This window comes from Heliangelus exortis, chromosome 2, assembly GCF_036169615.1.
Source record: "Heliangelus exortis chromosome 2, bHelExo1.hap1, whole genome shotgun sequence".
NCBI classification, from domain to species: Eukaryota; Metazoa; Chordata; class Aves; order Apodiformes; family Trochilidae; genus Heliangelus; species Heliangelus exortis.
The window spans coordinates 36,318,511-36,345,228 of NC_092423.1; the positions used below are offsets into that span (position 1 = coordinate 36,318,511).

Genomic DNA, 26,718 nt, shown 5'->3' on the forward strand with positions numbered 1-26,718 from the left:
AATAGTGCAAGGATCAGTTCCTTCAGATGCCGAATCCTCATTTCTGATTTTCAAAATCTTCTTGTGTTGGGTATATTTCTATACATACATAAATATATGTATATGTATTTATATATTCATATATAGATATATACATAAGTATATATATAGATTTTTTTTTCATTTTATATTTTCCCTCATTGCATTCAATGTAGCTTTACATTTATGCTAATATATACATTTATAATACTTAAAGACAACATAAGGCTGAAAAGAAGGAGGAGATCATTCAGCCTGTACAGTGATAGGAGAAAGGAGGAAAGACATGCTCATGTATTGGAAGAAAACCTTGCACCACCATTTTACATCTGCCTTTAGACAATTTTTAACTTCTCTGACCAGCAGTTTCCATGCAGATCCTTACTTCTCCTGACCCTGACAACAGTATGGAGGTCAGATAGCCATCCAAGTGCAATGCCAAAGGCACAAACAAAACTACTTTTCTACTCTGTCCATCTGTGCATTTTTACCTTATACTACATATTTACGGGACATATGACTATTACTGAATTTCTTGCTATAGTTCCAGGTAATGGACCAAGGAATCAAAAAAAAAAAAAATCATATGCAATTAAAGCGTCCATTTTATTACTCCTTGTCCAAAAAACAGCCAGGGGCTGGATATATTTTGTCTGTTTTTATTTGGAGTGGCAGGTGATGATTCTCTGCCGTATCAGAACACTAGGAGCAACATTTTTCCCTGGTTGAGTTTTTGCAGCACATGGGCTCTTTTGATTTCGGGATCATCTTGTGTTACCCAGTTGGGGCCTATATGTTCCCTTCTCTATTGAAAAATGGTAATATAAAGCCTTCTGGGAAATAAGCACTCCAAGAGTTCAGCTTGTGTTAAAAGTGATGCTTGTGATTGCTATGCAAATAAAAGCCACTGATAGTGGCTAGGATCAGGAAAACAAAGTTCTTCTGTCCTTTTTATGAAAAGATGTCTCCTTCCTCATCTTTAGATTCTGTTCTGTGACCTTACCACTATTCAGACTAGGTCTAAGGATAATTGCTCATAACTTTTTTCTTTTTTTTTTTTTTTTTTTTTTTTTTTTTTAAATAAGTAGTTTTAAAAAGAAGTCCAGCACAGGAGCATGCTACCCTGCTGGTGCATAGTGATGTAAAATGGAGGATTTATGGAAGAGAAAATAGAATACTGCCTTATAAGTTTGGCTTTAAAAAATGGAGCCAGTAGTTTGACAGATTGTTCAGTAAATGTTCATTTTATTGAGAATTATAAAAAAGGTGCTTAATGCCTCTGTGCCATTAATACAATACATTAAAAGGTTACTGTCAAGATTAGTGTTTTAGCTCTGAAAATTGACTGTAGGGTTTATGGGTAGCACTGTTCATATTCTGCTTGGAAGACAAGTTATCTTCTACTTACCACTTGACGAAACCATTATGCTGTTAGAAGGCTTTGTACTGAAAAAACTTGATAAATAGTAAAACAGAAATAAAATCTCATTTGAAATGAAGGAGAATAGTTCCTGTCTGTCTTATAGACAGATCTAGCAGATGCAGGTTTGAATGTAAAACAGTTGTGAAAATAGCCTGTGTCAAACTAGTGCAAAATTAAACTTGTGGGGTGTTCTGTTTTCAGTGTCTGTTATTGTTGAAGTACTCCATTTCAAAAACATGCATTCCTTCCTACAGAAAAAAAAAATCAGATTCCTTAGTTGAAATTAATTAGCATTCAGAAACCAGATAGCATGTTTTTGGGTATTCATGAGATCTCTGTTTGAAAAAATGTTTTTAACTTGTAGAAATGTGTTGCAACACACAGATGGGAAGAAAAAGAAAAAAAAAATCTCTTTAGCAAGCACTGTGTGTAAAAGGAATATTACATTTTGCACGCTCCTGATTACCCTGTGTAAACAGTTTTTGACATCTGTCTTTATAGTTTTCGAAGAGAGGAAGACTTTGTTAAAAGAACCATTTTTATACAGCAGTCACCATTTCAGTCTTGCTTTACCTGTATTATGAAAGCAGATGGTCTGCATGTCTTTTGAATATTTATAACTATCAAAAACAATCTCTTGCTATTCACCCTTAGGCTTATGAGATGTCAGGACTGTTCTGGTTGAAAAAAAATCATCTTGGGTGTTTACAGAAAGAGGATTACATTAAGCTGAAATGACTATACATTTTCCAGTTTAATATTTGTCCATCAGCTGTTTAATCGTATTTAGATAATTGTGTAAATAAGTTGTTGCAGCCCTTGCCCCTTCTACTGAGCAGGCTTGAAGCTTTAAAAACCAATGAATGAGTTGCAAAAAATGCTTGGATCTTTTTTGTTCCTAGTTAAACAACCTGGAAGGCCCAAATAAGTTTTGGTTACAATGCTCCTTTTGAGGGAAATGGGGAAATGTTTCCTTTGCAAAGGAATCCCTGATATCTAATTCAGCCGATTTGTTTTATGAAGCTGCTGCGTCTGTTACTCTCTGCTAAGTCTGTTAGTATGTATTTGTTCTGTGTAAATACTGCAGCCCAACTTCCCTTTCATGAGGCATGAAAACAACCTCATTCTGCCCATATAAAAATAATTTTAAGGTTATTTAGGGGAAGTTTTGGGACTGTGGGGGTTAAAAGCTTTTTGACTGGAAGCTGAGCAATCACTGATAACAGATTTTGCTGTGGTTGGTTGATTTGGCAGAAAAGCATGAACAGTTTTGGTTTAGATGATTGAATTAACCTGATTAACATTGTTTTTGTTGTTTTGCAAAAAAAAAAAAAGGACAACCGAATACTTTTAGAGAGGATGGAACAATACTTCACCTGGTTGGAGAGAGCAGTGTCAGAGGCAATGACTCAGAAATGCCTCCCTTGTAGCACCTGCAGCCGTGGCTGTGGCAACCACCCGGCACGAAAGGCTCAGGTCCTTCCCGTGCCTTGCAGAACGCACCTTGCGTGGGATTCTGGCTCAAAACAAAAGGTGTCTGATGCTGCAGTTTTATCAGGTTTTATGTGGTGGGCACAGGAAAAGATTTCTGGCTGATGATTCAGGTATTTCCTTAGGGAGTTCCTCAACAACTTGTCTGAGAAATGACAACGTCTGATTTTTGGATCTCTGGTGTTTAACCTTCCCGAGATAATGGGATTTGGTTCAAACTACGCTGGGTGAACCTCAGCTGAACTTCAGAATGAATTCTACCCCTACCTCCACACAGTTGTTGGATGCCTAATTATAATTAACTTATTTGGCTAAAAAAAGAGCACTTGGGCTGCAGCAGATGGTATCATTCCAGAATAGTGGGATTTCTGTGAAGGTGGCACCATTTCAGATGAGATCTCCTGATTCTCAGAACGAGTGATGCAGTTGGGGTGGGGGAGGGATGGAGAGAGGGGAAAGAGGGAAATTTGGGATCTTGAAGTCTTGCAACTTAATATCGAGGACAGAATACATTAATACCTCAGATTTGTGACCAGTTTTTTGCATTCTGACGATTTGTGACATGTGCAAAAGAAATCAGATTATGAGTGATGAATGTGATGCATTTCAGTATTTTTGATTTATATTCATCTTCTTGTACATGGAAAGCATCTGCCTCAGCTTCACAGATAAGGAATGCCTGCGTACACTAGTACATATGAATATGATGTGCTTTAAATAATTTTCATGTTGTTTATTGATAAGTGTAAGCCAAGACATGGGGAGCTCTTCACATGTAATGACCCAGGAAATAAAATACCATCATTATGTCTCCAGTCTAGATCACGGATCTCTGAAGACCACTAACTCATAGGGTTAATCTTCAGTTTCAGGCTCTAAGCATAGTGGGCATTTATATGTCTACATTGCCATTAAAAGATACAGGAATTCTACAGGAATTTCTATTGCAAAGTGCGTTTCTCTGCACTGACGTGACTGCACGTTTGATGACACCATAATAAATAAAGCATAGAAACAATGAAATTCAATGTTGTCAAGTTATTTTCTGAGTTAACAAGGTAGTAATATTTTATCTGGCTTGTAAAACTTTGCCTTCAGTGAATTAGTAAATAAATCATTGATTCCTCATGATGAGGATTCTTAGCGTGGGTAATATCACTTGAATATTTGCATGAAGTGTTCTCAAAGAAAAAGAAGGATAATTTTCATTTAAAAATGCGTTGATAATGTCTGCGGGTTTGGTTGTTTTTGTTTTTTTTTTTTTTTAGTCTGCTTGGAAGAGCTGGAGTAAAATCCTAATACTAGCCATCAGAGCCTGAAATTCACGTTGTAAGCAGTGTTATTTAAACAGACCTGTCCCCTATCTGCTTGTAAAAAGAAGAAACTGCATTAATTTTATTCCTAAAGAAGCAGAGCGTGTCACAAAGTGCCATGTCACTGGCATATTTTCTTTGTAAAATTACATGGAAGGGAGGACTAGGAAATCCTAGATAAACATCTTCATCAGTATTAAGTAATTTACTGGAATTATTATTGACATACATGTTGTCGTACATACTAAAGTTACTTGGGCAGGAGAAGACATCTGAAAGGGGCAAAGTAAAATGTGAGAAAGCCATCCTGAAATCTAAATGACGTTCACAAAATATGTACAAGTTAACATGGGGTGATGGCCTATTACATGTGCAATTTCCCATTTTGCAGGTACAGATTTGCAGGTTTTACATAGACAGCAACTGCATTCATGTGATTTACTAGTTCAGATCCAAAAGACTTTTAAAAATCACAGCATAGGTATCATGTGCCCGTGTTTAAAATGGTTTATTCTGTAAAAGATTTTAAACAACAATGTTATAAGGATTAGACATTAATGATACTGCTACTATATTGAAAACTGAAATTGAGTTCACCTGAGCTTGATTCAGGTCATTCAGGCTAGAGTTGCAGTAGTCTATTAAGATTTCATTCACCTTTCATACCGCTGACAAAAGGCTTCTAGCTGATTTTAGAAATGCCAAATTAGTATCAAGGAATGGTAAGAATTTTGGTGATTCAGAGAAATATTAAAATAGCTGCCTGGTGAGTAGCGGGTATCCACATTTGGCATAAATAATGCTGCCTCATTCTAGCAGTTCTGAGCCTCCACAAATAGCTTGTTACTGAGTAATATGTTAGAAAATGATTATAATGAATTTCACTAAGATCAATAATCAAGGCTTTTTGACTCAGAAGTTGGACTAACCTTATAAAAGAAGACTTGTAATATTTATTGCATTTTTACGCCAGACTTTTTTCCAGTGGTTATTGCAGTTTGTATAGCAAAGACTTAGTGCTGTATATTGATTTTACGACAGCGCAATTGTAGTTAAATGTTACATACTGAATAATGAAGAAACATAGTAATCAGTGCTTTGTCTTCTTGACTGTCGATATTTTCTCAATACGCTGGACAATTCTTGTAGTTAAACTTAAAGTAACTGCTTTCCACATAGAAATCTAAGTGGTGGCGAAGTTCAGCCTATTGAAATTCCATTTGCTAATTTTGTTCTTCATATATCATATACTGAGTATAATTTTGAAGTTGAAGCATTTTGCAAGGCTTAGTTTTAACTGATTTTGCAAAAGAATGTAAGGGAATTGAAAGTTTTATGCATTGTAAATTCCACTGTTTTAAAATTGGTCAAAGCTGAGCAGAAGGTACATTTCGCACTATAACTATCTGATATCTTGAGAACCTTTGAGGAAAATTGTCTGTCATTCTTTGGTCTGTTTTACAGCTAATACTCAGTTACAGAATTAGATATGACAAGAAGAGCTTTTCGTAAGCCTGTTTTTGTGAATCACTTGAAATACCCTGTTTAGGAAAATCAAGTCTGGGTTTGTTTTGGATTGCTACATAGCTATTATTCTACTACATAAACCTCCTTATTTTATCCTACTAATAAGTCATTCAGATAAACTTTAATCCTATGGTTTTCCGGGGTCTGCCCTGTGATGAGTGGTACAAAGGGATTGGACATGGGTAACTTGGGGCATTGCTTGCATTTTTTGATTCAGTGTAGGATTTGTATGCCTGTAAACTTGTGTGGCTGTGTCAATCACACTTAAAAGCAGAAATAGTGCAAATAAAATGCACTTTCAAGATCAGCCTCTTCTGCCCAGAGTCCATTCCATTGCCTGATATTTCTTAATTAGTAACTTTGTCCTTTCCTTAATACATCTGCTCTTTTTGCTCCCATTTACAATATACCTCAGTTTGTTTTCATGCTTAAGTTATCACAGAATAGTCATGAGGTTGGGTTTTTTTTAAAATTCTTTGCACAATAGGATTAAAAATGCAATATGGTTCTTAAACTCTTCAAATATAATGGTTACAGCACTTGAAATAATTTGTGCTTTGACTTGGACTGCACTGTATTACAGATTTTTTTTATTCTCCCCTTTTCACACAGAGTATGATTTCTTCCATTGTGAACAGCACTTACTATGCAAATGTCTCAGCAGCAAAATGTCAGGAATTTGGAAGGTGGTATAAACATTTCAAGAAGGCAAAAGATATGATGGGTAAGCAAAAAAAATAAAAAAGTTGCTATGATGGTGGATACGTACTCTTATGTGTCACGTTGAGGTCTGTCACAGTCATATAAGAAGCCAGGTCCTTTCACCAGAAGTTTAGGATCCTTTTGATGAGTAGAAGTAGAAAGTACATATATAGTGAAAGAATTAATTTAAATAAATATTTGCTATCGAAACAGCCAAACTGACTTAGGTTGCCAGAGATGTAAAGCTGTCATTCTGTAGAACTAGAGATCTTCTACCACCCAGAATAATTGTTCAAAAAACCTGTTCTGGAATGATGATGGACTGATTTTTTTTTTTTTTTTTTTTTCTTTTTTTCGTTTTTTAAATGTCTGTATTTTTTTCTTGCTCTGGCTAATGCATATTTAAAGAAAAAGGTGTCTATAACTATCACTGCTTTCCAACAAGAATGCTGTGGTTTTATAAATTCATCTCTTTATCTATCTTTGGGACCCTGATTTCAAATAATTTTTACAAGTGTTGTGACAATTTTTTGCTTGTTGCAGTAAGCCCAAGCAAATTACTGGAGGAAAAAAATCCATCAGTGGGAGATACTTGTTCTGTAATACCTTTTATCTTTCTGTGTTGTCCCTTTTTAGAACTACTTCTTAAACCTGTGACATAATTTTGAACACCTGAAGTAAAAAAAAAATTATGTAATTTTCAGCAGAATGAAGAAATGGCACATCGGTTTGGGTTGAATTTTGAGCTTGATGTAGATTTTGGTATTTGAAGCAAAATCATTCATCTACCAAAACGGGTTCCTTGCCTTTTATAGGTTAAGGCTGTACTGAAGACAATGCATCACTTTTGTGGTAATTGCTTGAAATGCTGTTCCAAGTGTATGGCCCACTTGGGTCAGTCTCTACTTTGTGCTAGTGAAGAAATGCACTTGGTACCTTCTGTGCCACACCAAACCCTTCTGACACCACAAAAGTTGGTGGTAAGACTTCAATTGGGTTTAGGTGATCTGTGGGCAAGGCAGCAGAGCCACCTGCATGGGGGGATGACCTCTCTGAAGTCCTCTCCCACCTCCATTGCTGCAGGGCTCCTGCATGGGGTAGCCCCCCCAAAATTTGCCTTACATGGTGTCCTGCAGGGAAGGTTTCACCATCCATTCATTCGAGGGCAGTGAAACCAGTGCACTGGAAATGTGGGGGGGCAAGGGAGCAAGGAGGGCCTCAAAGCCATGCAGATGAGGAGAAGAGGGTGCTCTGCTGAGGGGACTGATCCAAGCTGTGGACACCAGACCTCTCTGTGGAAAAACACACTTTTTAGTTGTTGTTATTGTTGTATTTTCTAGTTGCAATTTCTTCTTCCAGCTCTCACCCCTGTGGAGAAAAAGGTTTTCTTCCACTGAAGGACTGTTAGTGAAGTTCATAATTACTATGAAAAACTCAAAACACTTCCTTTTTTTTTTTTTAAGAAATATGCTTTAATAGTATAAGAAAAAAATTGCTACAGCAGATCTGTGAAGATACTGGAGTTTTGGTTTTTAAATAGAGCATGTTTTCTTAAAGCTATTTCCAGACCAGCATTGCTAAAACTCTAGAGCTGAGATGATTTAAAAATGAAAAAGTGACATACAGTGATAAAAAGGAGACTCTTTTCCATCAGCCTTGAGTTATTTTATATTGTCTTCTTGTGAACAAGAGGGGAGCTGGAAGAACTCTTGAAATTTAAAAAACTGTATATTTAATTAAAAACGAGGGTGTGTCAAGATGAGTTAATATAAGAAAAAAAAATCAACCATGTTGCAAGTCACTGAAAAAAACCATGCATACGTGGTTGCAAGATAAAGCAGCCCATCTGTGTAATTTACATAAATTATACTAGTTCCTAACAGTCCCATACAATTGATACAGAATCTAGAAATTAACAGAGCATGGGGAGGTCCACGCCCCACCCTGCTTGTTACAAATTTCCTAGCTGAGAACTGCAGATGTTATGGCAGGGACACTGTGGGAGGAACAAATCCAGTCACCAGGGCCTTGTCTCTCTGGTTTGGGTGTGCTTTCCCCTACCAACTTTGTGTAGATCGACTTAGGATTTCACTCTTATCTTCTGCAGCATACAATGTGGTTTCCTGTCTCTCATCTTTGCTCTGCATCCATCACTGCAGGGATGTGCTCTGCAGCCCCATGCCACATTGCACCTTAGCAAAACTCTCAGGAAATTATCCCACTGCCATACATCCTTTCCAGCACATGGGTTTTTTTTTTTATGATATACTGCTAGTTCCTCCAGGGGCCTGGTGATGATTATAGGCAGTTTGTTGGGTATTAGAAAAAAAAAAAGAAATTCACTGCACCAGTATTTGTAGGTAAATTTTGAAGGCAATTAACTGTAACGGTGATGTTATGGTCCTGCTGGTCTAGGCTGGAGAGTACAGTAAGCTTGAACCTGAATGGGTCGTTTTATGTTTGTCTTAGCACAGTTTGTGAGGAGTGTGAAGTCTGTGATTTTTCATCTTATGTTGGCTTTTTTAATGTTTCTTTTCCACCATAGTTGAGATGGATAGCCTTACTGAACTATCCCAGCAAGGTGCCAACCATGTCAACTTCGGTCAGCAGCCAGTCCCAGGGAACACAGCCGAACAGCCTCCATCCCCTGTTCAGCTTTCTCATGGTAGTCAACCATCAGTTCGGACCCCACTTCCAAACCTGCACCCTGGACTTGTATCTACTCCCATTAGCCCTCAGCTGGTAAATCAGCAGCTGGTCATGGCCCAGTTGCTGAACCAGCAGTATGCAGTGAACAGACTTCTAGCCCAGCAGTCCTTAAACCAACAGTACTTGAACCACCCTCCTCCTGTCAGTAGATCCATGAACAAGCCGTTGGAGCAGCAGGTCTCAACAAACACAGAGGTGTCTTCCGAAATCTACCAGTGGGTCCGTGATGAACTGAAACGAGCAGGAATCTCGCAGGCAGTATTTGCACGTGTGGCTTTTAACCGAACTCAGGTCAGTTGTCTTTTTCCTATTTTTTTAAATGTCTAAGAGCCTGGACTTTTTTTTTTTTTTTTTTTTTTTAATGTCTAAGAGCCCCTTCTTTCTCTCTCTTTAGTAATTATCACCACCTAAGTCTCTCTCCTCATTTCTGCCTTGTCACTTAGCTCCTGTGAGGGAACCACGCTTCCTTGCAGGTCCATGTGGGTACAGTAGAGAAATCTTCAATGGTTGGTTTGTGGCAATGCCAGCTGTTCTTATAGACACCTTGATTCCTCTCCAGTTGTGATGGTTTATGAATATCTTAAACTTAATGCCATGGAAAGGACATGAACAGCTCTATGCAGAACCATTTACAAAGTCACCCAACAGATTGCCTTTTGTGTTGCAAAGGTACACCCGTACTGACCACATGCATGTGCTGAACAACCTGTCTTCTCTCACAGGTGTACCTGAGGTGGTCTTTTATTCTTCTTTGCATTTATTTTTATTATTTTCTTGTGAAAGTTTAAATAACATCTTTGCAGGCTTCTGAAGAGAAAAAAAAATACAAGCTTTATTTTTAGATCATCTACTCTTTTCAGGTATTTTTGTAATTTGTTGCAAGAACAGTAGTTGCTGAGATTGCCAATGTCCACGTCAGAACATATACTTCATCTCTTCAATGCAGAAAAAATTAGCCCTAGCAAAGCTGATAAGTAACACTAAAATGTGTTATTTTTTACACCTGTTTTAGAAGCTAACCCTGTTATAATTTATTCTGCTCTATGAATTTAACTTAATGCCATGTTGCGTGGAATTTAATCAAGCAGAAATTATCAAAGAAATGCCAGTATATCCAGTGCAAATAATATCTCAAAATTATAGAAGTCTGTTTTAACAGAAAATAAAATAGGATCTTTTTTTATAGGAGATATTTTTTAAGGATGTAGGTAAATTTGCTTTGGATCCCAGCATTTTTATAGGTAAGGAACAAGTATTTGTCCATTGTAGAATATAGTAAAAAAAAATTAATAATTTGGTCTTCTCTTGAAATTTTGATGTTTCTTCCGGCATAGCTTGGAAAATAAAAAAAATCTGTTTCAAATATACTGGTACCAGGTGTGAAACACGTCAGTTTTAATTGTCCTGAATTATTACTGCCTTAAAAATTTTTACATCCTCCTTTAGCTAAAAGAAAGTAGAGTCAGGATGTGAATTCTCTGTAGAGCGCTGTGTGTGTGTTTTTCTCTTAACAGCAGAGTATCTCAAGACCTGGGCTTTTCATACCAACTTTCATGGGATACATGAACTCATACAAGGATTATTTACAAGACTTAGGTTCAGGCAGTGCCAGTTATGTTTGCAAATAAGTGACATAGACTTTTGTTTAATTTGATGTTTATTATTACAACTATCAATACTATACAGTATTTAAATAATAATAGTAGCTTCAAGTTATCACGGTTTGCAGCTGCCATCTTACCTGAACAAAAAGCCAAGCAAGTAATTCAGAAAATAAACATTTTATTAGGTATTTGCTTCTTTCTCAGACTTGTGTAAAAGCAGCTTATTTTCTCACAGCTTCCTCCCCCCTCCAAAGTAATTTGTTCATTTTTTGTCATCAAGCTTTGCATACAGCTTTTGGTCTTTCGCTTGTGCATGAACAGTATTTGTTGCCTGAAATACAAGGACAGTTGGTTCTGACTGGACATTGAAATTATGTGACACAGTTTACGAGACTCTTGAGATGAGACAAGTACAACTGTAGAACCAGATTTCTAGTGAAAATACTGATTTCTTATTACTATATATTTTTCTTACTACAAAGTTTAATAAAATAATAAAGTTCATTTCTTCCACAGATGTTTTGATGGACCAACTTGGTAAAATGTATTCAAAATGACTCAAAACCTGGAAGGAAGCTCCAGAATGAATGTTGAAAACAAATCCCATTAAGAGATATGAAATACCTGTGTAATATATTTGGGCAATTTTCAACCAAATTTCCTTGGAAGAATACAGAGTTGTTTCCGTCCATCCAAAAATTGTGTTAGCTAATCAACTAAGTGTTTGCAGCTAGATACATAACATTTTCTAGTATTGGTTATTTATTGTAGCAAACATAAGGAACAGAAAAGAATAATACTAGAAGCCTAGGCAATATTAGCCTCAGTGTTGCCAAAAAATATCTCAGATTACTTTTAGTATAAAGCAAAGCCCCCATTGAATCCAGAGGAATTTGATGTGGGCACATTTCACCTTTGCAAAACTGAAAATTGCTAATTTTACCCACAGAAACACCTAATACAAGTAGAGATACCTGTGATTCTTATAAGGAAGAATTTAAATTTGTTTTGCTTGCTGTAGTTCAGAATTTATCTCAGATTATTCAATGATACATCACATTTAACTAAACTGAGCAGCACTCGAATAACTGATGTTATTTAGATGTTATTTTCTAAGATGGATGTAGTATCTTTGTCTCTTTTTTTTCTTTCTTTTCTTTTTTTTTTCCTGGCTAGAGCAAGAGAAAATGCTTGTTTAAATTCATCTACTGTTTTCTGAGATAAAAAGCTAACTCAGGCTTACCACTGACATTTTTGAGACTGTCATAAGCATATTTGAGCCGTGTCCAGGGACCATATAATGCCATCGGTTTCTGAAGGCAGAAGATCTCACTGAAACCAGTTAGGAGTTCTACGCCAAAACCTCCTGATGTTGAGATATAGTCTCAGATGAAAGAGAGATTTATTTTCAGTGTAAAAGTTAAGAAAGGAAGTGAGCTACAAACTAGTAGTAATTTGACTTAATGTTTTCGCAGTAAATACAGACTTTGGTTAAATTGGCTCAAGGTGCTGAAACCTTTTACAGACTTGTGCTCTGCAGTATGAATACAGAATGGGAAAAGGACGTTATACCAGCTTAACATGGTAATTCAACACATGGCCCTAATTTCCAATAATTTCTAGAAGAATGTCAATTAGAAATATTTCTGCTTCTTCCCAGTCCAAAGGAAATAATATGGTAAAAATTCTCCTGAAAAGAAGGGTAGTTTTTGTTTTTGGTTTTTTTTTTAGTTATCATCTATTTACAAGGCAGAAAAAAAAAAAAAAAACCTCTCAGCCAGAACTCAGAAAATTAAAAGGGTGTCCTTAATGTCTTTTGGATAACTTCCCCCCTGCTCTTAACTTCAAAATGGAAGTTTCAAAAACATGTAGTTCTCAGGAATGCGCCTTGCAAAGTTTAATCAAAGCTGTGTCCAAGATAGCTATTACTTGAATGAAAATTAGCATCTCTATAGATACAATAGAACAATTGTTGTAGGAAGCAGAAGTGATTTTGGAGAGCAGAGCAGCTCTCCCCATGCAAAATTTCTCAGTGGGCCTTCTAGGAAGGCTTCAGAGCACAGTGGGGTCTGAAGTTCTATTTGTCCTTCAGCAGTTGTGATTCCAGCACACCAGCTGCAAAGAAACAGCTTGAATCCTGTTAGCAACTCTTTGTAATGCACCGAGGAAAAGTTTGTTGAGTGAGGATTTGTGAGAGCAGATCCGAGTTTCACCTCAAGCATAGCTACTAAATGTGTCTACTGGTCTCTCTCTGGGTAATTTTGGTAAATTGAACGGCAAGTATTTCGGTTGCCATTTGACTGAATTAATAAACAATTTTTTTTCCAGCTGATGTCAGTGCACTGTGCATACACCTCTGCTCAAAAGAGCAAGTTCAGTATTTTCCTGTGCTCTGCTGGCCACAGAAAGTAAGCATTTATGATGAGCTTGCTGACCTGGGTGGCACTGGGGTGACAGTGCCAGTGCATGGTGGCAGCCCCCCAGAGCACGATGCCCCACAGCTGCCTCCCATCAGCAGAGAGACTCAGCCCACCCCTGCAAATTTGCAATTAATCTGGGAGGTTCTCTCCACTGTTTTGTTCTTATTGAAAGAGCTGGAGTGGAGCATCGGATTTGTTGGGCTGAGCCACCTTGGTAGCCCTAACCAAATAAACAAACTCCTCTGCCATTTCTGTCTCGCTGTTTTTAAATGTAAACACGAGCCAGGAAACAGAAAGCTTGGGTTCCCACAAGCAAAGCTGACACTTGACTTGAAGGCATAGCTTAACCTGGTGCACAGCTGGGTAACATGAAGGTCCTGCATGAGGAAGGGATTGTGTTAGTCATGGTTGTGGTTGGAACTGTGACTCGGGGCTGCTTGTTGCTATTTGCTCACACTTTCAACCATAACATCTGCTGAATGAACTTGGGTGCTGGTGTATGGAGGTGACCTCTCAGCTCCATCTCCACAAAAGGAGGGGGAGTACTTTTTGCTGCTTTTGCCATATCTGATTATTGTAATTTTTCTTCTTCACACCAGTTTTTTCATCTCAAGGTTTTTGAGTACTCCTCGGTGTTTCTGCAGATACCTTTTCTCTCCTCCTCCTTTCTGTTTCACCCCTATGCTTGTTTAAAATATTAGCTGCTGGGATACATTGCCTTTTGTTCATTTATAATGCCTTTTCTCATCTGTGAAAACTTCTCTGTATTTAGGCCTGTGTTCATGATAATTCTGGGAAGTTGCTATTTCTAGGGAGAACACTTGGATGCAGTAAACTGCTCTGTGTAATTTTAAACCAAAATCTAAGTTTACACAAACCACCTTCTCAAGCACTTTTTTTTTTTTTTTTTTTTTTAATTCCACTTTGTCTTTGGCACACTTTATTTTCCAGTAAAATGAAAAATGAAGATGGATTATTCAAAATTGATAACAGTAATGGACCATCATGTAATGTTTTATTGAATTTGAGTTCTGTAAATTATGTGGTAGAGAGAAATTTGCCTGCTTAAGTATAACAGAAATTGCCACTGTATTCATATAATTCTTCGTAGTGTAATTTAAGAAAAAGCACGCTATCCATATCACTATTGAATAAAAGGTAAAAAGGTGCTATTACACTATCATGACAGCTCTCCTTTTGCTACTAAGCGACATAGATAAATGTGTCTGCTTGGAACTTACTTGGCAGGGATCCAGGCTTGTGGGTGGAGCTTGCAAATAATCTTCCACCTGGACATGGGGTGGGAGCACCACGCAACGCAAAAGGGGAGCGTTCCAGGATGTTCTGCATGTTTCGGGGTGGTTTGGGCAAATTGCATTTTTCTTCTGGAAGCTTTGAAGTTCTGTCAGGCTGATAAAATCTGTTTGAATCAGTGATTACACTCAAAGAGGAGACGAACGGGGGGCCAGACAGGCATCGCTTTTGTTCATATTGGCAGACACTTTCGTTTATCTCCAGTTTTAAAGAATTCATAATTAGCTTCTGAAAGCCTTGATAATATTTATTGAACATTTTTGTGCAATTAGTAATGAATTATACTTGTGATGGCGTGTAAACTTTCTTTTTATCAATTGGACCTGGTAACTGTATTTTAAGAAAATACATTTCCAGTGTGAAAAGAATCTAAGGGAGGAAAAGAGAGGAGGACTCTGAGTCTGCATTGTTTAAAGTATCTGTGCAGAATAGCAGTTAGCTTTTATGCATCCTAAGGTACAGTACCAGGAGATCACACCAAGGCCTGGATCTTGGCAAACCAGTTCAAACCTGGTAAAATGAACAGTAAATTTCTGCACGTCAGGATGGGGCAGGATGTGTGAGAACTGATGTTTTCTTTCTAGGATTTTTCCATTTTTCATCTTGCCTGACAATATTTAGCTGTAGTTTTGTGCCCAGAAAATTGAAGCAGTAGCAATGAAGTAATACTTGAAGCAGGCAAACTGTGTTGTAAGTTTTTGGCTGCACCTGGTACTATGTGTTGTTTTTCTGTTATTTCCTCACATATTCTGACCTTTAGGTTCAAAGCTCCTATAAGCAAACACCTCCTCCTTGCCCTCTCCCTGTTCTCTCTCATTTCCCTTCCTTTCTCAACATCTGTATCCTCTGCTCCAAGCTCATGCAGAAAGTCATGGCAGTGATGGGGGAGGAGAGGGGAATGCATACTTAATGGCATTTGTAATCACCAAGAGGTGTCCTGCAGCAATGGTTATCTGACAAATACAGGAAAACTGGAAAAAAAAACCCAAAACAAACAATTTTCTTTTTTTTTACTTATTTGACTGGGAGGGAAGTTATAGAAGAAAACCAGCCTTTTCTGCTTTTTTTAGCTGCTCACTGTGTCGCAAAGGCTTATACGAACAAATATTTTCTATTATGGGCTAAAGTATTTTTCAAGGACATTTCCTGTGGCTAACAGTAGGATGGCTGTTAGTAAGGGGTTCTCTCCTGCCAGTGATCACTCCAGTTTAGTTTTTCTTTCTACTTTTTAATCCTGGTATGGTTGTTTTCAGAATAGTAGCAGTCAGAAATCACATGTGTTTACACCTCCATCCTACATCCTGTGCTCTTCAGACAGCTTTGCCTTGTCTCCAGTGGCACAAAACAATTTTTTATATTATTTTTTTTACACCCTTGGAGGATGGGTCATGTAACCCTACCGTTGACAAACAATGGTAAATATGGGTTTAAGTACTTAGAAGTAGGAAAAAAGTGGTAGACAATAATTCAATTTATGTATACATTAATGTAATTTATTACTAAAATAATAATTTAGAAAAAACCTAAAACTTATCCTCCACTGAACTGCCTTTTTTTCTCTGGAACTAATTTATTTACCTTTTAAGTAGTCTCTGCCTGGATATCAGAAAAGAGGAGGGATGAAGAATAGTGGTAAGAAAGTATGCCCCATAAAATTTATTTATTTATTTATTTATTTATTATATTTTTCAAATTATTTTTCAAGCTTAGGGTTTCAAAGGCTATTCATGTTTCTCATCCCATTTCCCTCTTATGTGTGCCGGCACAGACAAGAGATGGAGTGGCAACAGGGGCAAATGCAGAGCTCAGAGCTGCACTTTGTGGGCTCTGCCCCTGCCAAAGAACAGCTTCCCAAGAGCAGTGGCTGTGCAGCAACAGTTTCATAAGGGGGTTTTGCCTAACAGGGTAGGGCCTTTGAGAGAGGTGTCAACTTCCATGTGCTGTAAGCATCAGACTTCTCTACTGAGGAGGCTGATACTTGGTCCGTAGCTATCTGTTGCATTACCTTAGGAAGGGTTATGTCCAGTCAGGATTGCCCCTCTTAGTTTTAGCTTTTTTATTGCCTGCCTCCCCTCCCTCCATTCATCTCTTAATTTTCAAAAAAAAAACTTAGAACAGCTCTTTACGAGAAGAAACATTAGGTTGTGTTATTTCTTAAAAATCGTGTCCATGTTCTTTTGGTACACAAGCAACAAAAGCCTAGTACAGAACCTGCCCTCATCATACAGAATCACAGAACGTTAGGGGTTGGAAGGGACCATGAAAGATCATAGAGCCTAAGCCTTCAGCATGGCAACAGCATTTGTTCTAGCAAGAGGTTCACATTTGCTTTTGCAAAACGTTACTTGTCACCATCTTTTTATTTAAGGACCCTAGATCATTTTGCATGCCTGACATATTTAAGAAGACAATTAAGCAGAGGAAGGTTTCAATAACCTGTTGACATTAAAGTTGCAGTTGCACTCCCAGTTTCAAAACTTGATGTGATCTGTACAAGCTACTGGTGGCATCCTGTTGTCTGCAACCTGCCCATCTCTGGCTCACTGCTAGACCTGTTTCCCTTAATGCTGTTGTTTTCCTTACATTCCCCAGCGCTTGCTTCAGTCTATTGTTTTGCTCTGAAAATGGTCAAAGGACAACAGTGGTAGCTGGACTTAGTAAATGGGACCTGAACAGCAGGAGGTCAAATAATCCAGACCAGTAACTGGGTTGGTGTTGTCCTAGTTGGGAGAGGTGGACAGTGGGAGGAGAAGGAAGGTGAAGGAGGGGGAGCATCCAACAGTGACTTTCCTTGCTTGTTGTTAAGCTCCAACATACAATTTTCAAAACAAAAATACGGACTTAGAGTCATTAGACATCAATACATAAGGAACTTTGTGAGTTTATCATCTCAGATTAGTGGTGAGATGTCACTTCCTTTTGAAGAGCTCTTTTAAGTTGCTAGAAATGTGGAAAGCCATTTATTTAGGTTGACTATGCATTTTGTTTGGAAAGCCTGAGAACACCCCAGTGTTATGCCTTTGAACTATCTGTGTTTCACTTATTCTTAACATCTTGTGATTGTCTGTTGACTGAAAGTTTTCATGGCCAGTAAAAGGAAGGTGACCTATTTAGGCAGATTCAGTTTATGTTGTATGTAAAACAAATGCTTGATAAAATGAAGGCAACTGAGGCTCTCTGTTACCTAACGTGCCATTAATTAATATATTCCTGTGCAGAGTGAATAGTGCATTTGTTGCTGTTATTCTCAGCCCAGTGGAAAGAAGACTGAGGGCTGATAAGCAGTGGCTTTGCAAAGCATGGTTTCACAGGCACTCACCTGGGCTAACTCTCCAGGGGCTAACTTTTTTCTTCCCTCTCTCCAGGGCTTGCTCTCAGAAATCCTCCGAAAGGAAGAGGATCCCAAGACTGCCTCGCAGTCTTTACTGGTAAACCTTCGGGCTATGCAGAACTTCTTGCAGCTGCCAGAAGCCGAACGAGATCGAATTTACCAGGACGAAAGGGAAAGGAGCTTGAACGCAGCCTCTGCAATGGGCCCCGCACCTCTCATAAGCACACCGCCCACTCGGCCTCCACAAGTAAACCACTCTCTCTGTCTTTGAGATCTGCTTCTTGGGGTTTCTCACTGCCCTGCTGGGTGATATCTTTCGTAAAAAGAAGAAAGCTTTCTGTTCTTTTTATTGTTGCGGTATTTTTGTTGGGTTTTGTTTTTTGGTTTTTTTTTTTAAACGCTCGTAGAATCATTATTTGCAGTGCATATCACAAATTAAATTTAAGAAATATAATGGATGATAGCAGCAGTTTATTACTAGCTATTTTCTTGTTTTAAGATAAATTCTATCCATTATGGCCCCTACAGAGTTTTTCTTCTTGTTTTATTGAGATACAAGATATACTGGGCCTGGAACACGCTGGCTTTCAGCTGTTTTGGTTTTTTTTTCCTGTAATTCTCAAGTGTTGGGTTTAATGTAAGACATTCAGATAGAGTTTTTGAAGGATTTGCACCATGAAACTGAGTGGGAATGTAAATAGAAATACGAGTACATTACATTGCCTTCAAATTATCTTCCAGAAAAATAACAGGTAAAACTAAAGGGATGGGTGAAGGAAGCCTTCATCCCAAAATGCTGGGCATGCTTTCGCCAGGTTGAGCATTATAGACAACTGGATAACAGAACAGACTTGCTCTATCCATTGCTCTGAAAGTTCATTAAAACTTCATTTAATGTTTGTTCAAATGAAACTCCTATTGAATTATGTAAAATGTAGTGGACTATTAGTTGAACTCTTCAAAAATTATGAAGTCTGATAGATGGTGTAGTCCTGGTGTCCATGAAGGAAACTCTTATGCTGGTTTTAGGGTACATGAGAAATATAGGTGTGAGCCATAGGAATGCACAGGATTTCCATAAAGAAGAAATGCAATTGTGAATGAAACACTTCAAAATACAGCGTACTTTTTCTTAAATGCTATGCATTGCTGTGGCTCAGGGTTGTACCTATGCAAGGACAATACTGATATACAGACATGTGGGAATTGTACAGTACACACAGTCTAGATTTGCTATACAAAAAAAGGTTTTGGGATTGTGGGAATTTTGTGATGGTTGACGATACAAACACAAAGAGTTTTTCCACTAACCAGGCTTAGGCATGTGTCTATGACTGTATTCCATACCTATGCTGAATGCTATGCGTCCCTCCAATTTTAATCATTTTCCTGCAGCTAGTGGATGCTAAGGACCACACTGAAGTAATGAATAACACAATTGTGGGAAAAAAGAGGACAGAAGATCACTTTGACCTGCATTGCTTTTCACAAGAGGAAAAAAAAAAAAATTAATAGAAAACCAGACTGTGCTAATGGTCTAGTTTTGTTATCATTAACTGAGTTTAGTCTGTGAAATCCACTATAGATACTCCTCAAGATAAAGGATGCTTTAGAGGGAAGTAGTTAAATATAGATAACTGTGTTTAAAATAACATTTGAGTTTGTTTTAATATCTGTACCTGCTCCCACAGCCCAGGTAATTCAGAGCAAAGGCTAAACCTCTTTCTTAACTTATCTCTTTCTGCCAAGGTAATGTCTCACTCTGTCTCAAGTGGTCTTGGGCAATTTCACAGCTAAAGAACAGAGTTAATTACAGGACTTTCCAGAAGGATGTGGAGTCAGAGGTAGTCCTTTATTGCTTTTAATTCACACTTTAAAGTGTATAAATCCCTTGCAGTCAGAAGGAAAGTGAGACCTAAGGGTTTTCCTAACTGTCAAAGTAAGTCCAAATTTCAGGATTGGAGGGGGGGCATCTGTCTCTACTGTGTTCTTGTTCATAATTATATTTTATTCTTTTAGTAGTAGTCAGACATATAATTAACTTAATCATGACAGTTCAAAGTGGAAACATCATATTGGGTTTTTTTAATCCTTTTCAAGAGGAAAACAGGTTGGTTAACAAGGAAGCCTTATAAACTAATGCTTAAAGTCTGCAGGAAAAAACAGTTGTTTTCTAGCTCTTGTATTGTTTTGTGTTATTCAGTGAAACAGTTGCACTTAGCTGATGGATCAAGGGTGTCAGAACCTCTGAGATGGGATTCTAGATGGCCTTTTTACACATTACCAGATCTACCCACCTATAAACACATGTAGCACTTGCCACCTGTGAACCCTAAATTTGCAAATTCAAATATCTGTGTTATTAACATAAGTACAGTATTTAATGCTAAAAATAATAATGAACTAGTTATAGTTGCTGAACTGGCAAGTGTAGCTATACAAATCATAGCAGAAATATAGCCTGGATACTGCAAAATTAATACAAACCAAAACAGACTCCACACCCCCCAAATGTCCACAGTTTATTGAATATTTGATACTAAGGAAATAAAACTACTAGCATCCTTACTACTAAATTTATTATAAGTAATTCTTTAAAGCTCACTATACAGTAATACAGCATATTTTTTCTAGCTTAGCTTCTTGGATAACCATTGAAAGACAAAACAGACCATTTATCCTGACAACAGAATTTACGCAAGAGCCAACATATTTAATATTAAATCTTTAGACCAGTGTAACATTTGAAACAATTAAACTATGAAACCATGAAAAATGAGAGCTAATGTGCCACACATGAAGGTTTATTTTGCAATTGCAAGTTATCAGTTTCGGAAGGATGTGAAAATAAACATCCTGAAAAGGGTCTATTTTGCATTTTTGTGTTGCCAACTGGTAGCCAGACAGTAGAGCAGACTTAACCATTTAGCAGCTGAGCTTGTTCTCTGTGAATTTTGCATATTCTTGCATGAAAAAACAGAAAGCGTGACCTCGGAGGTCTGATAGAATAGTAAGAACTTACCAAGCATAAACCCTGGGGCCTGAGTTAGAAGGAACTGTGTTGAATTTATCTCATTTTTACAGCATTCTTACTAGTGTCTACTTGAGCTAATGTATCTGGATTGTTTCCAATTCTTTTTTGAAATCCTTTAAGAAGCTCTTTGTCCCCCTTACTTTTCCCTTTCTCTCTGACTTAAACAAAAAAGCGAAATCTTACTTTATTTTTTTTTTTTTTAATTGAAATCATTAGCCTCTAATGCATGAGCTTCTGGGATATATGTATAGCCCTCTAAGCTGGTCAGGTTGTAAATGTCTGCTTACTGTCTCCCACACTGTCAGACTGAAAGTGAGGCAACAATGTACACAAGATTTTTTTCCCTTAGATGTTGTTCATCAAACCACCTCTGGGAGAGAAGCCTGTCTGTCAGGCTTTTCCTTGGGGCAGTGGAGTTTATAATATTAGCGTTTCCTTCAGTTACATTCTGCATGTATACTACAGTTTAACTTTTCTAATCTAGCAGAAACTTAAAAAAAATACCCTTTCTTGTTCTATTTTATTTATTTATTTTCACCTCTTCAACACCTTCATCTTGCAGATCACATCCTTTCTGGATATCCCTAAGTCAGGCTCAGAGGATGAGTGTTGCATGTTGTGTGGGGACAAGAGGATGTGGGGATACTTAAGAGGATGCTGAATGTGGAGCTGTGTTCAGGGTGGATGGAGTTTCCCAGGGAGATGCTAGAGATGTCCTCTTCTCATTGGGCAGTTCCAGGGGTGGGAGTGCACTCTCCTCCTTAGTACAGCTTGGGAGAGGATGAAGAGGGTTGACCAAGCCACAGATTTTCTTTTCCCAAATATGCTGGATAAAACTTGTCAGCTGTTCTGCAGTTTTGAATGTTTCCTTCTCAGAACAAGTAATCTCCATTTCAGCAGAGCTGAGGAAGAATCCCTCTCACCACCCATATTCCCCAAAGAAAATTTGCACTAATTCTTGGGGCTCCTCACAATCCTGTATAAAAACAGAGTATGTATAATGTCAAGAGAGGAAGATAATTTTAACAAGGTGATGTTTTGAGAAGTATCCACTTCTCTTTCATGAGTCATAGTTCTGGGTACTCAATTGACAAAACCCTTGATTTTCATTGGTATAATCCTGGTTTCCCTCTGTCTACAGATAAATAACTGTTCCTTCATGCTAAAGCAATCTCAGCTTGGGTTTCAGAGGTAGGATGTTACTCTTGGAAGAGTGGTCTTGAGGAGGCTACTGCTTTTCTGGTGTTTGAGGACCAGTGAACCTCCATTGTAAGGAATTCTAGATAACACCTGATCCCATGAAGCTTGATGGTGGAGTCCTGGAGTTCAAAGATGCATTCACACCATAAGTCACCACCAGCAAAAATTTTCTTTTTAAGTCTGCAGAATTTGAGATTTCGGTTGATAGTCATTGAGCCAACTTGCATTTTAATGAAAGTAAAACTGAACAAAATAATAAATGCAACCCTCTCACCCCCCCTGCAAAAACCACCACGGAGAAGAGTTAATGGAAACCCCGACACTTAACTATAACTGCACTTCCAGGCGCCACTGTAATAATGGAGTAGTAAACCTTGTCCTGATAAAAGCTGTTCTGAAAGCAACAGCATTTATTGTACCTCCTGTGCTATTTGCAGAGCAGAACTGAAAAGTAGTTTGTTTTGCCTGGAATGAACTACTTTATGAATTTTAATGTACGATGTAATATTAAAAGCTAAACCAGGATTAAAGAAGATTTTTGTTCCCAAGCTAAAACAGTACTTATGAGAATGTGTTATAAGAGATTTTTTTGTTTCAGTTTTGATGGGGAAGAAATGAGCTTCCATGTTTGTGAAAACCTCTTCAGATTGGTTATTCTTTGTATAACGACCTGTCCTTTGTTTAGAAAAATTGAATTAATCCAGAACTTCTTGGTACTCTAATAATTCGTATTTGATGAGAAGATAGAACCTGGGCAGGCCAGGAGGGGACGGATGTGGTTTGGTTGTTTTTCAGGTCTTTCTAAATGACTAAATTGATTGTTGATAGGAATATGGACAAACAAGTTTCTGATTCTCCCCTCCCAGTTAGTGTTTGCAAAATTTGGTTACTGCCAAAAAAGAAAAAAAAAAAAAAAAAAATTAGCTGATGTGTGGTTTCTCTCCTAAACAGAGAATGTGGCTGTAAGTGTGGGTGGGGTGAGAGGTTGTGTTTAATTGTGGATGAGATCAGTGATTATGGCTTTTTGGTTTTATTTCCAAAATGAATACTTTTTCCACCTTCTTTCCCAAGTCCTGAGGTTGCACTGCTGCAGGATTTTTTGTTTTCTGTTGGGTTCTTTTGAGGAGGAGGGTGTTTTTTCAAACAGCCTTTGTCTTGATAAAGTTCAATTGTAAATTCAACACAACAGCCTAGATGTTTGCTGTGTATGAATTATGAAACAGTTTTATGTATGGATATTCTCCAAAAGGTTAATTAAGATTATTGCATGGGATTCATCAGACCAGAGCAGACCAATGGTACATCTAGTCCAGCCACAGTCTATACCTGATCTTCGAAGAGAAATTGTGAAGAGGCAGAGGATGAATATTTATACTTGGCCAATGATGTAAATTGGAGAGAGACAGGGACTATGAACAACATCTCTCAATAATCCCCAAGCCCATCAGTTTAGTACATTAAGACTTACATTTTCCTGAAGCTCTTTGGACTAATATGGCATTTTGAAGTACATACTAGTGTTTTTTGTTGTTTACTTCTTAATTAAATATCAAGAGAAGGGAGTAGGGCAATAGGAGTCTTCTTTTTTGTTGTTGTTTTTCACTTTGGTGACAAATGCTGTTGAGTTTGCTGTACCCGTGTAGTACTAGATCTGATTTGCCATCCAAAATGAGGGTTTTTAGTTCTTCCCTTGGGTTAAGTGCATGTCCATATTAAATTGTGCATTGAAAAGTGTGGACCAAGGTGCAAAATTTAAATTATGTCTTCAGCATGGTTTATGAAGCCTGGTTTTTTTGTACTCTGGGTTAACCAGAGCTTGGTTAAGTGGCCTATGAAGTGCTGCTGCAAGGTGAAGTTGTCTTTTGAAGATGAGTAGCAATCACAAAGGCAGCAGTGTGCTTACGGAAGAAAAGGCATTTTGATCAAGATTATAAAGTGTTTCCTTTGTGAAAGATACCACGGGCTTGTGAATGCTAGCTGAATACCTTTGTCTTCTTGTCCCCCCCTTCCAGGCTCTCAAAGAGTAGTTACAAGTTTAAAATATTTACTAGGGAAGGACTGAAATAACTTTGCCAAAAGTCCAAGAAAGTATGCTGACAAAACAATCACTTTTTCGTTTTCCAATTTAGCTTAGCCTGATTTTTAAGTGCAAGCAGAGAAGCCTATCTCCAATTGTATATTTAACATCCCCCTTGGTTGTCACCTACCTTTTAGCGAATCCGTTTCATGTAAAGATTACAAAATTGCCAATAATTTTGCACTTTTCAAATTATTTCACTATACAGTGTTCAGGAGAGGCCCCTGTTCTTGTGGCCCCATGCTGATTTGCCCAGTATGAGGCATGTCTTTTACCACTGCAGTGGGAAGGTTCCTAGGGCTGCTCCTCCCAGTGCCAGGTGCCTCAGATGTTTCTGAGCAGCTGTTGGCCCAGGCTTGGGCATCTTCTCCTGCAGTGTCACCTATAAAATGTCACACCACAGAAAAGGAAACGCCTTCACTCTCCAGGTCACAGCTGCAAAGTGCCAATTGTCTTCAGATTAAAGCAAACCACATGATAAACTGCATTTTCAACTCCTGTTTTCAGACACCAGAAAGTGCTAGTGCCTGTCAGAAGGAGGAAGGTGGAAGGGTGAGTGGACGCCTCATTCTTGCGGGGGTTTTGCCCCTTGCAGCTAATGGGCATGTGTTAGCACAGCTCCCAAAAAGCCTGATAGACAAATCAGACTCAGCAAAAGTGGCATGCACTCCCAGTTCCTGGACTAGATTATTTTATCTTAAAAGCACTGTGGAGGATAGTTAACACAAATTGAGCGTGACATTTCTAGGAAAAAAATGGGCTGATGATTTGCCTAAGTACGTCTCTCACCCAAATTCTTTGATTCTCATATCGTGAGACCCATGAGATATGAAAGCTCATAGAGTATGAGATTAGAAGATGAATTACCATGTTGTCATGATTTCCCTTTGATCCTCGAGGGACTTTAGAACACAGGAAGATGCTGACTTGCACTGGATTAAACTGATAGTGAAAGTGTGCTGTTAGACACATACTTAAGAGTAGGCTGAATCACCCTCTGGAAGTGCCAGCTTCTCTGCCCATTAGATTTAGAGGTAGCCTGAGTGACTGACTTAGGCTAGACATGTAACTTTTGAATGGCTAAATTAATTCATCTCTCAGCAACCACAGTATGAGCCAGTAGGTTTGAATCAAAATCTAAGGGTTTGATTTTGCACCAACCCATTGTAGGTACTTGGCAGAAATCCAGTCTATCCTTCCCTGTGTCCACTACTGGCCCACTAGTCTTGGGCTAGCATTGCAAGATTAGTTGCTAGATAAAGATGTTGTCATTAGCTACTGAGAGTATTCTAGGGTTAGCTGAGTCCCTGCTGATTTTCTGTACCTCTTGACTGATACTGTAGAAACTGCATTATAACCTTGGTGAGATGAGTCTTGGTGTCAAAACATCAATTCCATCATTTCCAGAGAATGAAGGAAAGGATAGTCTTCTGCCCATCATGTCATTACTGGTTTATTTTTTTGTTGTTTTCGTTAATGCTGCAAATGTAGCATAGATGTAGTGGTGTAACATGCTATCTTATTATAATGTCTTTTTTTGTAAGCTGGACTGCGAGAACAATAAATAGTTGATATTCATAAGTGAAATACAGCTAGAATTAATAGTCTTAAGAAAGTCTTGACTTCATGAGTGAGCTGTTAAAGTATGCATTATTCTAAATAAGTGTTGTCTTAAAAACAGTTTAAGAATTAACTTAATAGTATTTTAGAAAGTTAAATTTAAACCCACAACTTTGGTAAGTTATTATTCATTTGACTGTATGGGACAGAAGTCATGAATCAAGATATACCTGTCAGCTTTTTATTTCATTAGAGATTCTTTTATGTTGCAGTTACAATTTTGACCTAATTTGCATGGGGCAAAGAAATCATGTAAGAATTCGCAAGACCCTATAAGAATGTTTAACATGTTTCCACTTAATTTGTTTTATGACATTGGAATTCACAGTGGTCAGCTAATGATAACTCATATTTCAGATGCACTCACCTGTTACATTATGCTGAATTTTCTTGTTTCCCAGCTACCCGAGCCATGGATAACTTATAATGTTAAATCTCTCAAAAGCTGAAAGAATATCAGAGCAAAATTGAATAAAAGGAATAAAATGGAAAGGGGAACTACTTGGGGAGGGAAAGAGAGGAAAATAACTTTTTCATAATGAAAAATGTCTCACGAAATATATTTTCTAGGTCAAAACTGCTACTATTGCTACAGAGAGGAATGGAAAAACAGAAAATAATTCCATGAACATTAATGCTTCCATTTATGATGAGATTCAGCAGGAAATGAAGAGAGCTAAGGTGTCTCAAGCACTGTTTGCAAAGGTTGCAGCAACCAAAAGCCAGGTAACGTTCCCGTGGTGCCACGGCTTCCCTGTCCTGCCTGCTTTCCCTGCCCTCTGCTTTTGATCTGCTTGTGTCTGAGTTAAAATGTGCAGCCTGTGCCACAACTCAGGGTTTCTTGTTGAGTCCAAAGGTAACATCTGGTTACCTTTGACTGGGAAGGGTTGAGAAGCAGCTGCCTGAGATGCATCCCTCCCTCCTGGCCCCACTGA

The 26,718-nt window shown here is 38.0% G+C and overlaps 1 protein-coding gene across 11 annotated transcripts in view; it reads left to right on the forward strand.

Annotated features, from left to right (window-relative positions):
- The window catches only part of SATB1 (SATB homeobox 1), a 93,280-nt gene that overhangs the window by 39,775 nt on the left and 26,787 nt on the right, over positions 1-26,718 (forward strand). For all 11 annotated transcript variants that reach the window (XM_071735540.1, XM_071735542.1, XM_071735545.1 and 8 more), the window contains 4 exons: positions 6,385-6,496; positions 9,020-9,474; positions 17,887-18,099; positions 26,354-26,509. In XM_071735540.1, coding sequence (XP_071591641.1) covers positions 6,385-6,496; positions 9,020-9,474; positions 17,887-18,099; positions 26,354-26,509 — 936 coding nt within the window. The remainder of the gene's footprint in view (positions 1-6,384; positions 6,497-9,019; positions 9,475-17,886; positions 18,100-26,353; positions 26,510-26,718) is intronic.